The 13,768-nt window shown below is 43.8% G+C and overlaps 1 protein-coding gene across 1 annotated transcript in view; it reads right to left on the bottom strand.

The window, feature by feature from the left end:
* Positions 1 to 13,768, bottom strand: part of LOC138784511 (extracellular calcium-sensing receptor-like) — a 28,604-nt gene that overhangs the window by 6,337 nt on the left and 8,499 nt on the right. Inside the window, exons 6-9 of the mRNA XM_069960101.1 lie at positions 9,814 to 9,937; positions 6,278 to 7,180; positions 5,485 to 5,594; positions 3,828 to 4,055 (exon numbers count right to left, since the gene is read on the bottom strand). Coding sequence (XP_069816202.1) covers positions 3,828 to 4,055; positions 5,485 to 5,594; positions 6,278 to 7,180; positions 9,814 to 9,937 — 1,365 coding nt within the window. The remainder of the gene's footprint in view (positions 1 to 3,827; positions 4,056 to 5,484; positions 5,595 to 6,277; positions 7,181 to 9,813; positions 9,938 to 13,768) is intronic.

Consider the following 13,768-nt stretch of genomic DNA (forward strand, 5'->3'; position numbering starts at 1 on the left):
AGTTTCTCCCTGTGGTGGGGCGGTTGTCTTCTGCCCCATAGGGGTTTTTCGCCTTCCTGGATCAACACAGTAGGATTCTCCTAGGTTGCACCTGATGGACTCTTGTCTTCTTTCAACCTTATTTACTATGTTACTATGTTACTATGTTAGAATGTGAAAAAAAAAATAAGTGTAATAAATGACACTTAGCTGCCGGGGACATAACTAGACACAGTCAAAAAATACATAACTACTCAAAGAAGACGTCTCCTCTGATTCTCTTCTCCATCTTGATCACACAGCTATGATGGCTTCGCCCGTAGACTGCAGACTATACAAAGTTACTAAGACCCTCATTTTAAAGCCATTTCCATCCTTTATGGCAACACTCCCTTTTCTATATACAAGTATTCTACTGTTACTACCACCAGTAGTGCACACCTGCTGCTAACACATAAACCCCCTTTACTGTGCCTAGAGCACTGATCAGTACCCCCCAATCACATGCTTCTGAAAAAGGACTAGTATCAGGATCCCACCATAGAAAAAAAGTAGAAAGTAATGTTCTACAGGCCAGGTCATGAAATCATTTAGATTACAAATCAGACCAAAAGACCACCTTTCCACATAAGAATGCTACTCATGATCTCCACAACAAGATAATTGCTTATGCCCCCCTCTCATATAGACTGCTAATCATGCCCCTCCTCTCATATAGACTGCTGCTCATGCCCCTCCTCTCATATAGACCGCTGCTCATGCCCCCCTCCAATAGACTGCTGTTCATGCCCCTCCTCTCATATAGACCTCTGCATATGCCCCCCCCTCATATAGACTGCTGTTCATGCCCCCTTTCCTCCATATAGACTGCCACTTTTGGCTCCCTGTCTCAAGTAAAGTGTGTTCATCTCCCCCCTCTTATATAGACTGCTGCTCATGCCCCCCTCTCATATAGACTGCTGCTCATGTCCCCCTTCACATATAGACTACTGTTCATGCCCCCCCTCTCATATAGACGGCTGTTAATGCCCCCCCCCCCCTATATAGATTGCCACTTTTGGCTCCCTGTGTGTTCATGGCCCACCTTCCTCACACTCTCTGCAGCGCATGGCCCACATCTCATAGAAGCTGCAGCTCATGCCCCCCTCTCTTACATGCATAGTTATGGTTTCCCCTTTTACATACTTATGGCTTTATAGAAACTACCAAAAGTGATTTATTTAGGTTGACATAGGTCAGTGAGTGAATCAGTCATGGCGAAAGAGAAAGTATCAGATGCAAAATGCGTAAAATACAGAGATATTCTTAATAACCATCTGATTCAGGGCACTCTGGACCTCAGACTGGGTAAAGCTTTACCTTTTAGCAAGAAAATGACCTCAAGTAAACAGCCAGGATAACACAGGAGGGAGTAGCCCAGTCAGAACCCTGACTTGAACTCAACATTGCTGCCAATGGTCCTGTCCGCTAATCCGATGCACTCCCTGCTTTGTCACCGGCAGCTGGAGTCCATCAGCATCCTTTCTCCTTCCAGCCTGGGTTCCATGTTTTTGAAACCATTGCAGTTCTTGCTCTAGCCTTGGGGGCGTATGCACTCACCTTTCTAGATTTAAAGGGTCATAGTGCTCTTAACTATCCTAATATGTCTTCCTTTGCCTATCCTGTTCATACTACACCTATATTATGCTGCTCCTTCTGTTCCTCCATTCCTCATTGCTATTAGTTCCTTGTGTTTCTGAACAAATGTGTTCTGTGCCCGCTGTTCTGTGTTCTCTGATTCCCAAATTACACTGACTGAACCATTCCTATATTGTTTGCCTTTGTTGTCATTGACCCAAACTGTCTGATCTGCATCTGAATCCACCTATAGTGATCCTGCTCCTGATTGACTATGCTGCTGCTTCATCCCTGGTACCATGCTGACTCTACTGTTGATGACCCGGTCTGATAACTAGGCACATTTTACATGTTTCTCTGGTGCCTCTCACTGGCCTTCTCTGACTCTTTATGCTGTTTTCATTAGCCGAGTAAGGGCCCTATTCAACGGGCCCGATCAACAGTGTAAACGAGCGCCGATCTGCTAACTTGTTTACTGGGCCTATTCCACGGCCCGGTGATCAATTAGCGAGGGCTTGCAGCCCTTGCAGCATACATTACCTAGCAGGGCTTCTCCCTGATGGCGCAGCATCAACTCCGGGACCGCCGCGGCCAGTGATTGGCTGAGTGGTCTGACAGCTCAGTCAGGCCGCACCTAAGCTGATGCTGCTCCGCAGGACCCGCGGAGGAAGATGGAGCGGAGGAGAAGCCCTGCTTGGTAATTTATGCTGCTTCTCAAATTGTAGGTCGCCCGCCGTGCACCGCTATTCCACGAAGCAATGCGCGGTGGGTGACCGATGATTTAAGTTTGGGCCTAAATAAACAATCAGCCGATGATACGATCTTTGGTTGATCGTTTTCTCTATTCCACCGAGTAATAATCGGCCAAATCAGGCTGATTCGGCCTATTATCGGTCCGTGGAATAGGCCCCTAAAGGGTGAGGACCTAGAGGGCACTAGACCCTGCTCCCTGGCATTCTCTAAAGTCAAACCAATCTGGTGGCACGGCGGGTCCACATCCCGTTACAGAACCAAATGGAAAATCTCTGGAGAAACCTAAAAATGTTGTCCACCAACAGTCTACGCCCAACCTTAGAGAGTGTGAGAGAGAAGAAAAGGGGCTGAATTACTGCTTAAGGAGCTTCACCTAAAGGTACTACTACAAAAAGTTATTATAGGCCGTTTATGGCCGATCTTCGGCCATTACAGCCAATAATTGCTACGTGTAATAAAAGACAAGAATCATGCACTATGTCAGCTGATCGTTGCCCTTCAACATGTTGAAAGACTTACGACTAGGACAGTAACGATCTGCTGCCATCGCTCTGTGTAATAGGAGTGGCGGCAGCCGACCACCACTATCTCCTTTGGTCAAACACTTGAGAAAGGGATCAGTACGTTCCTGAAACGTGTTGTGTCGTTTTTTTAAATAGATTTTTAGTGCTATATTTTGCCTTGCTTTTTTACCTGGACCTGTGCCTGTTGAACTTAGTTGTGGAGAGGAGGATTCTGTTGCTGTTACTATCTCCTTTGGGCTTCGCGAACAATCTTTAGATCATATGCCCCCCCCCCCACACGCACACACTTACCCACTCACATGTAATAGCGCCGACAGCAACCGGGGATCAAGAAGCAAGTCAGTCACTTTTGGTAGGAATCAGGGCCGGTGTCAGCACAAGGCTTACCTGGGCAAGTGTCAGGGCCCAAAGAGGGACCCAGTTTTCTGAGGTTCAGCCTGCAGGATGAGAACTGAACATCAGAAGACAGAGAAGACGGAGCAAGACCTGCACAAAAAGAGAGAAAAGGGATAATGACCTGATCACATGACCTAAAGGTCCTCAACCTTACAGTGTGGAGAGCAGCCCGACAGGGAGGAGGAGGAAGAATACTGAGCTGTAACTGCTGTGTGCCAGAGTCTGAGTGTGTCAGTGTCAGTCAGTCAGTGTCTATGTCAATAATGTATGTTTGTACATGTTATAGGGCCTGCAAAAACCTGATGAAATGTAACACAGGTGCTAGGCTTATTGCATTATGTTCGATTTCTAATCATGAATTGCACTCCCATATCAGTTAGATTTGGGTCAATAACTTTTGCCCCATTGACCTTGATATTTCCATTCACTAAAAGAAAGTAGACATTTTGAAAACAGTGATAAATTTGATACATAAATTAGAAGAATTCATATATAGATTATCTATATTTTTACATCTGATAATTTGATAAGACCATAAGATACATTCAAACAACTCACCCTGTGGTCTCCAGTTCCCCACTGTATGTGGCTGGTATTAATAGTAAAGACATCCCCACTGGTTATACTGGTATCATAGCTGCCCACTTTGACTTGTTGGAGTTTTCCTTCAGGGCTCAGCTGCCAGTTCACTATATCGTACACAGCAGGTGGATCTCCATTCTCATCGAAAAAGAGTTGTCTACCATCGGACGTGTTCAGACATAACTTCTTAATGTAGTGCAACAACTGTGAGGAAATGATACAACATTGGGTATTTTAATATACAGCGATTGCAAAGTTACATTCAGGTTTTAAACAAGACATCCAGAATGAAACCACGCTTTGTAGAAAAAAAAAATCTACCACACCCCTAACAGGCTGTATGTGGTATTGCAGCTCAGCTGCCTTAAAGGGATACTCTGGAGAGGGAAATCTTGTCTATGCACCAAAATCATCAATAGAAGCACAGGCCTTGATAGATTCTGCACACTGGCTAAAAGACTAAACTGGGGTCTGACTGGAGTACTGCTGTGCTAAATTGGTTGCGGAAAAGCAAAAATATACACATGGCTAAAAAAGTAGATACTATAAATCCAGCACCAACTGAGCAGCAGATTTTTTTAAAAAAAGGGGAAAACTGGTGTAAATTGCTCAAAAATAACGCAAAAGGCTTGATAAATTCTGCGAAAAAATATACACCAGGAGCAAAAACACCTTTTTTAGCCAAAATAATGGTGCAAAAAGAATGATACATATGCCCCTATATGTCTATACATGTACACTATAGCTATATTTACATACCTAATATATTACTTATACTTTGAGATGTGGAAAGAGAGGGAGCAGAAGGTTTGAGCTATTCCTTGGTCCAATGCACAAGCCCTTTAAATATTACTCACACGTAAAACCCTAAACTCCTTTATTGGTTTGAGACCTCATAAAACTTATCAAACCAACTTTAATAATGGAGCATTGTGTTTGGCATTTTCACAGGGTAAGTCATAAATGTCTACTAAATGTCCCGCTCTGGTACCTGAACCTGTTTCAAAATCTAGGCTCCTCAACCCCTACTTTTATTCCTGCTTTGTATTTGTTATAATTAAAAAAAAAATCTCTTTTGGTCTTTAAAAAAACGTAGCTTAGTTTTAAACGAGAATTAAAGCCAACATGAAAATTTGCCCCCTCGCAGTGCTTCCTTCCCGCTTTAGAATCCCCATCAACCTCCTGGATCTTCTGCTCCAGTAACTTCAAAACCCTGGTGATAGATTTCCTATCCAGCCAGTAAGTGACTGGGATGGGACACCGCTGCAGTACCTGACTGGTTGAGCGGGTAATCCATCAGCTGAGAAGGGTATTTTAAATTTCCGGTGCAGGTCAGGGAGCCTATGGTGTGGCGCTATGAGGGCACAGGGACAGGTAAGTATGGGTTATTTATTAAGTTCACTCCTGTCCCTTCCTTTAACCAAAGTTCACCTTTATTTCTACAGTCTAAAAGTTTCACTATTTGCTAGGGGGGTGTTCTCTTCTCTTCCTCCATGCTGATATTTTTAACACTAAATGAGCATAAAAGCTTGTAAGTTGCTTCATTTTGCATTTAGAAGACATTTAAACCAAACTTTGCACAACATCAATGGTGGTGAAAACAACCAAGTTCTTTAATTGTGCTCACACTAACCTGCCAAGGCTTAAAGTTCTCGATATCAGCACATGTTCCATTGGGGAATGGTCTATCCCCCTTCTTGCATTTACCCAAATCACTCAGAGCTTTCGCTATAGCATGAACCGCTGTATAGACATTGGGGGGCATTTATTAAGTCCTGCGTTTTTTACGCCGGACTTAAAAATGCCCCCGCAGCTCCGGCGCTACGGAGATTTATGTAGAGGCGGACTGCCTCTACATAAATCCCGTGCGCGCCGGTGCGCACCGCCGAAAACCTATGCCAGCTGAGGACTGGAGTAGGTTTTCGGCGTATATTTGGGCGGAACGGATGGTAAATCGCACGGACTCTGAGTCCGCGCCCTCCGTTCCGCCCACTACACGCCCCCTTTCCACCCCCCTGGCGTACTCGGCGGAAAGTGCCGATTTGCGAATATTTTATTTGCAGATCGGCCACTTTCCGCCGAAAAACATCCGTTCGCAGGATGATACATGTGGCCCATTGTATGTTACCTGTAGACTAGAAACATCATTGAAGCTGTTTTGGATGCCCTCAATACTTTCTTAATCAATGAATTAGAGAGGTTATTAGCAGGTCTCTGATCTTGAAATTTGCAACCAAAAACTTGTTCCCACAATGTTTTTATCCATTAATTTCTCATAGCCAGGGGTGGATTGATCTTGTCGAGAAAATCTCCAAATCCACTGAGGAGGGCAAAACCAATTGTTCAAAGAAGAAGTTTTGAATATTTATTTTCTTAAAAGGAAGATGAAGTAGACCAGGCCTCACTGGCAATCAATTATCAAATACTTCTTTTTTGTTTCGCCATCAGTTTCTCCCTTGAGTTCATGTCGGGTCTAAATACAATAATAAAACATTTTGGAAGCAACATGCAAATAACCAGACCCCAGGTTGATGATTGGATAGCAAAGATCTCCATGGCCACCATATATTTTCCTCGGGAACTGAGGGATGCGGGAATGTAGGACACCCAGACACTCAGGAAGGCCAGCATGCTGAAGGTGATGTACTTGGCCTCATTGAAGCTGTCTGGAAGTCTCCTGGCCAAGAAAGCCACAATGAAGCTGATGGAGGCCAGAAGACCAAGGTAGCCAAGCATAGACCAAAAAGCCAAAGGTGACCCTTCATTACACTGAATAATCAGTACCCCCGAATTACTTTCTGAATTGACTTCTAGGAAGGGAGGAGAGAATGTCAGCCACATAATACAAAGAAAGATCTGAATGAGGATACATGAGATGACTATGAGATATGAAACACAGGATTTAGTCCATTTCCTTAGCTGACTACCAGGTCTTGTGGCTTTAAAAGCTATGACTACCATAATGGTTTTGGCCAAGATACAGGAGACACAAAGTGCAAATACAATACCAAAAGTCACTTGTCTTAAAAGACATATCACATACTGGGGATAACCAATAAAGAGTAAAGAGCAGAGAAAACAGAGCGATAATGACAACAGGAGAAGACAACTTAAGGAGTAGTTATTTGCCCGAACAATGGGGGTTGTTCTATAGTGAATAAAAAGTCCTAAGATCACAACAGGAACCAATGATGAGGAGATGCCAGTAGCCATTAAGGTGACGCCCAGTGAATCTTCATGTGAAAGGAATTCTTGGGTCTTGGAAACACAATGATCTTGGGTTGGATTTGGCCACATATCCCATGGGCATTTTTTACATTGTAGTGAATCTTTTAAAAAAAAGTTTAAAAAATAGTGTTGTTTAGGGATGAGCAAAGTAAATCCATTGAAACCTATTTCGCAACACAGTTCGCAAGAATCTGCTTTGTTAACAAATTTTTGTAATCTTATTTCCATACATTCAAGATGGTGTCGAAAAGAAATGTAAAAAATTATGTGCTTGCCTTTCATTCTCCACTGGTTACCTTTTCTGTGTCCCTGTCGTCTCCAGCTGCCTCCTGCCCGCTCAGCCAATTACTGACTGAGAAGGGACAGTGCAATGGCAAGTCATTATAAACACTTGAGAAAGGGATTGGTGCAATCCTGAAACGCATTATGTCATTTTAAAATACATTTTTAGTACTTTATTTTGTCTTGCTTTTTTACCTGGACCTGCATCTGTTGGACCCACTTGTGGAGTCGGGGATTCTGTTGATGGCAAGTTATTGGCTGATCACACTGGTACTCTCCAGAAAAAAGTGACAGCCTGCTCAGCCAATCACTGTCCCTCACTATCACCCAGCCAATCGCTGTTCTGTCTCAGTCAGTCAATGATTGGCTTAGCAGGCGGTCACACTCATCTCTGGAGTAACACCACACTCAGCCAATGACTGACTGGAACGGGATAGCACTGCAGCCAGGGATTGTCACTCGAGAATGATAGCCCACAAAGCCAATCACTGGCCACGGCACTGTCTGAAAGTCAGTGATTAGCTAGAAATGATTTTAGCTGCAGGGGACACCAAAGACTAGAGAGAGAAAAAAAAAAAACGAGTTTTACTGCTGCTACTCCAACAATCCTTGCTTGGTATGGTGATTGGAGGTATTCTTCTCAACAGAACAGGAATGCAAAGAACCTCACCTGTGGGTAGTCAGGCGTTGCAACATGGAAAAACAAAACATATTCCATCAATCCAATAAAATCTGGTATTTATTGTGTAGAATCCATAAAAACCGTTACATACAAAAACGCAAGTTTCCTGAGAATGCTAGACATGTTTCAGTTTTCTTTGAGCCTTGATCACAATGCTGCGATTAAGGCTCAGAGCGAGCCAAACGCATCTAGCATTCTCAGAGAACTTGCGTTTTTGCATGTAGCAATGGATTTTTATGGATTCTACACAATAAATACCGGATTTTATTGGATTGATGGAAGATGTTTCCTTTTCCAAAGACCAAAGACCGAGGACACTGGCGAAGCATGGACAAGTACGTTTTGATGAGAAAGTTGCTTAACTGCACCAAAACAGTTAAACTTGCAATTGTTTGGTGTTCTGTCGCGGTTTGTTAAGGTTCAGTTTAGAAGTTTGCAAATTTTATTCTAAAAATCTCTTATAGAGTTAAATAGGCAGACTTAAAGGTGTACAATTTGATGTGTTTTAGGTCGAACTGAAAGAGAATGAGTCAGCTCTATATCTATTCTGTGACCTGCGGACATTATTGCATAGCCGATAGGGCAATAAAAAATGTTACCTTCATATAAAGCTGATCCGGGACGGGACAAAGGGTAGGCAGGGGTGGGCGATGGCCTAGGGCACCATCTCCTGCTGAATTACAGGGGGCGCAATGTATCCTTAAGTAAAATTCCCCCCACCCAACCTCACTTCCCCACTCTGCCCCCAGATGCTGAAAGCTCCAGCCCCACAGCGGCAGGACCTGCTCTCTTCCTCTCTTCTGCTTAGCTCCAGAGCTGAAGAAAAGCTTCTTACCAATGTCACATGACCACCGGAGCCAATCAGGAGGGGAGAAGTGCAGAGGCAACGTCCGCCCCGCTTCCAACAGAGAGAGATGAGGAGAGCCTCGCTTCAGCTCCCTTCCCATCATGCTCCTGTGTGGCTGTGGTCATGCTACAGCTCCCAGCATGCTACTGTGTGGCTGTGGTAATACTACAGCTCCCAGCATGCCCCTGTGTGGCAGAGGTAGAACTACAGCTCCCAGCATGCTCTTGTGTGGCTGTGGTAATGCTACAGATCCCATCATGATCCTGTGTGGCTGCTGTAATAGTACAGCTTTCAGCATGCTCCTGTGTGGCTGTGGTAGAACTGCAATGCCCAGCATGCACCTGTGTGGCTGTGGTAGAACTGCAACTCCCAGCACGCACCTGTGTGGCTGTGGTAATACTACAGCCCTTAGCATGCTCCTGTGTGGCTGTGGTAGAACTACAGTTCCCATCATGCTCCTATGTGGCTTTGGTAGAACAACAACTCTCAGCATGCTCCTGTGTGGCTGTGGTAGAACTAAAACTCCACCATCCTAAGCCACCCCCAGTTCTCCTCCCCCGGACCAGAGACAGATGAGCAGTATAATCCTCCACTCCACTTACTCCTCATGGGCTGAGAGAGTGTCATCCTCCAGCGGCAACAGCTTCCCGCCAACCAGAAAAAGTATCAGTATATAGTTTGGCCCTCCACAGCTCTGAGGGACAGTGAACTGGCCCCCTGTGTAAAAAGTTTGGGGACCCCTGCTATACACCTGCTATACACTATGTGAGGAGGCTATACTGTATGTGTGGGCTATACACTGGGGGAGGGTGGTGCCATTTTCCTTCTCTGCCTGGGGCACCAAAACTCCTTGTCCTGGCCCTGTGATAGATTGCTCTTAATAATGGCCTAAGTAAAACATTTAAAATATTTCTGTTTCCTACTTGTCTGGTTGGCTATCTCTCCCGAAGAACATTGGATGCATTGGACACAACATATAGGTTGGCCTTCTCTGGCTGCTTTCCGGAAGCCCGGTGGACAACTGGGGCTACAGATCGAAGCTGGGACCTGGGAAGGAATTTTTATAGAATTATTTTCAAATATTTTGCAGCTAATGGCAATAAAAAGGAAAATCATCTTTATTTTAACCTCTTAAGGACATAGGACGTACCGGTACGTCCTATGTCCTCACTTGCACTTCAAAGCGGGGCCGCGCGGCGGCCCCGCTTTGAAGTGCCGCGATCCCGGGTGCCGCGTGTAGCCCGGGACCGCCGCTATTAGCGGGCACGGTCTGATCGCCGTGCCCGCTAATTAGCTAATCGGAGGCAGCTGTCAAAGTTGACAGCTGCCTCCGATTACCGGAGGCAACGTTTCCCTGGTGTCTAGTGGGGGAGATCGCTCCTCCGGGACCTTGTCCCGGAGGAGCGATCTCCGTTACTGATGCCGGCCGGGGACGCGTCCAAGATGGCGCCGTCCTCGGCTCGGCACTCGTTCGTTTTCGGCTGCAGCAGCCGAAAGCAAACGAGTGCCGATCTCATGGATCTCTGCAGCATATCTATGCTGCAGAGATCTCAATGAGAGATCCAAGTGTATATACTAGAAGTCCCCCAGGGGGGCTTCTAGTATATGTGTAAAAAAAAAAAAAAAAAGTGTTGTTTATAGTAAAAAGCCCCCTCCCCTAATAAAAGTCTGAATCACCCCCCTTTTCCCAGGTTTTAAATAAAAGTAAACAAATAAATAAATAAATAAACATGTTTGCTATCGCCGCGTGCGTAATCGCCCGAACTATTAATCACATTCCTGATCTCGTACGGTAAACGGCGTCAGCGCAAAAAAATCCCAAAGTGCAAAATTGCGCATTTTTGGTCGCATCAAATCCAGAAAAAATTTAATAAAAAGCGATCAAAAAGACGTATATGGGCAATCAAGGTACCGATAGAAAGATCACATCATGGCGCAAAAAATGACACCTCGCACAGCCCCATAGACCAAAGGATAAAAGCGCTATAAGCCTGGGAATGGAGCGATTTTAAGGAACGTATATTGGTTAACAACGGTTTGAATTTTTTACAGGCCATCAGATACAATATAAGTTATACATGTTATATATCGTTTTAATCGTAACGACTTGAGGAACATGCATAACAAGTCAGTTTTACCCCAGGGTGAATGGCGTAAAAACACATTTCCCGCCAAATAAAAGAAATGCGTTTTTTTTTTCAATTTCACCACACTTTGAATTTTTTTCTGGTTTCGCAGTGTACTTTATGCAAAAATTCAGCCTGTAATTGCAAAGTACAATTAGTGACGCAAAAAATAAGGGGTCATGTGGGTTTCTAGGTGGAAAAATGCAAGTGCTATGACCTTTTAAACACAAGGTGGAAAAACCGAAAACGTAAAAACGAAAATGGGCCATGTCCTTAAAGGGTTAAAATCTTACTTTCCTGTGGCCACAAAATATTATTGCCTGCTCTTGATCATCCCACATAAAATGGTGTCATAATCTGCCTTAAACCTTATCTGAATACTCTCAAACTTACTAACATTAGATAATGCGCATCCAGAGAATGAGGAGAGCCACATTTGTTGTACCATGGAACTCCATTGCTGTTTTTACCATATAGAGTACAGTCATGCTAGAAAGAGTCAGTCATCACTAGAGCCAAATTTGTTTGACGATCGGAATGGTTATAACCATCATTTTTGAGCATATTCGAACATGCGAATGTTTATCTCTCGATGTACACAACGGCTTAAGTTTCCTCCCACCAATTTGAAAGAGCCCATGAACATGTGGGAAAGAAAGGGCACATCAGGTAATGTAGTAGCCTTGGACACTACTGGCCTGTGATGAGCTGTTCGATTAGCGTCATTACGTACATTACGTACATGCTATAAAAACATTCACATACTCACAGTCTCTCCTAATTTTTGTACTGTTCAGTAGGGAGAGTGATACGAACAGGGACAGCATCTGAATTTAGTTAGGCAGCAATATTCACAGTGGTAGTCAGTGTAGCGAGGGAGAGATGACCACGTAGGGCTAAGAACGTTGTGAAATTGTCAGTATAGGTAGGGTAACAGAATCCAGCGTTTTAGCACTATAAGGCTGGGTTCACACTACGTATATTTCAGTCAGTATTGTGGTCCTCATATTGCAACCAAAACCAGGAGTGGATTAAAAACACAGAAAGGCTCTGTTCACACAATGTTGAAATTGAGTGGATGGCCGCCATATAACAGTAAATAACTGCCATTATTTCAATATAACAGCCGTTGTTTTAACCCCTTAGCGACCCATGACGTATCTGATACGTCATGGTGCCGCTCTGAACGGCGCTGATCCCGGCTGACACGTGCAGCCGGGCAGTGCCTCTATTAGCCGGCGCGGGTCCCGTTGCCGCGCCGGCTAATTAAGCCTCTAAGTGCATCTGTCAAACCTGACAGCTGCACTTAGAGGCACTGCGCCGCACGTCCCTGGTGTCTAGTGAGACGGATCTCCCCCCCGCGATGCGATCCCGGCTCGGCAATAGATTGCTATGGCCTGCAGCAGGCCATAGTAATCTATGACCGATCTAATCGATCTTTGCTGTGTATATACACAGCATTGATCTCTATGAGAGATCAGTGCTGTCTATATACAAGTCCCCCAGGGGGGCTTCTAGTTACAGTAAAAAAAAAAGTAAAAAAGTGTTTTTATTAATAAAAAATCCCCTTCCCTAATAAAAGTCCAAATCACCCCCCTTTTCCCATTTTATAAATATAAATTAATAAATAAATAAATAAACATATTTAGTATTACTAATCGGCCGAACTATTAATTAATCACATTCCTGATCTCGCACGGTAAACGGCGTCAGTGCAAAAAAATTCCAAAGTGCAAAATTGCGCATTTTTGGTCGCATCAAATCCAGAAAAAATTTAATAAAAAACTATCAAAAAGTCGTATATGTGCAATCAAGGTACCGATAGAAAGAACACATCATGGCGCAAAAACTGACACCTCACACAGCCCCATAGACCAAAGGATAAAAGCGCTATAAGCCTGGGAATGGAGCAATTTTAAGGAACATATATTTGTTAACAATGGTTTGAATTTTTTACAGGCCATCCGATACAATATAAGTTATACATGTTATATATCATAGTAATCGTAACGACTTGAGGAACATGCATAACAAGTCAGTTTTACCATAGGACGGACGGCGTAAATGCAAAACTCCCCGAAATGAAAACAAATTCGTTTTTTTTTTCAATTTGACAGCGCAAATGATTTTTTTCCGGTTTCACAGCATATGTTATGGAAAAATAATGCCTGTCATTGCAAAGTACAATTGGTTTCGCAAAAAATAAGTGCTCATATACGTCTCTAGGTGAAAAAATGCAAGCGCTATGGACTTTTAAACTTAAAATGGAATAAGCAAAAGCGCAAAAACGAAAATAGGCTTTGACCTTAAAGGGTTAAAATAACAGCAAATATTCGCCATTAAATAACGGCCATCCACTCAATTTCAACATTGTGTGAACAGAGCCTTTCTGTGTATTCAATCCACTCCTGGTTTTGGTTGCAATATGAGGACCACAATACTGACTGAAATATACGTAGTGTGAACCCAGCCTAAGGGTTCATCTTGACTAGCTGAAAGGACTGTATGCTGTACATGTATGCACGTCATTGCATATATACATACGGGCGAATAAAAGATACGCTTATGCTACGCACCTTGTAACTGCTCACTATTATGTATTTGGACCTGATAATCTGTACACATGTGTGGTAACTATAGACCGAAACGTGCGCTTATAATGTTCGTTGGTTATTTGTTTGTGAGCGTTTGCCTTGTGCTGATGATATGTAACACAGGTGCTAGGCTTATTGCATTATGTCAGATTTCTAAT

Source organism: Dendropsophus ebraccatus, chromosome 1 (assembly GCF_027789765.1).
Source record: "Dendropsophus ebraccatus isolate aDenEbr1 chromosome 1, aDenEbr1.pat, whole genome shotgun sequence".
NCBI lineage: Eukaryota > Metazoa > Chordata > Amphibia > Anura > Hylidae > Dendropsophus > Dendropsophus ebraccatus.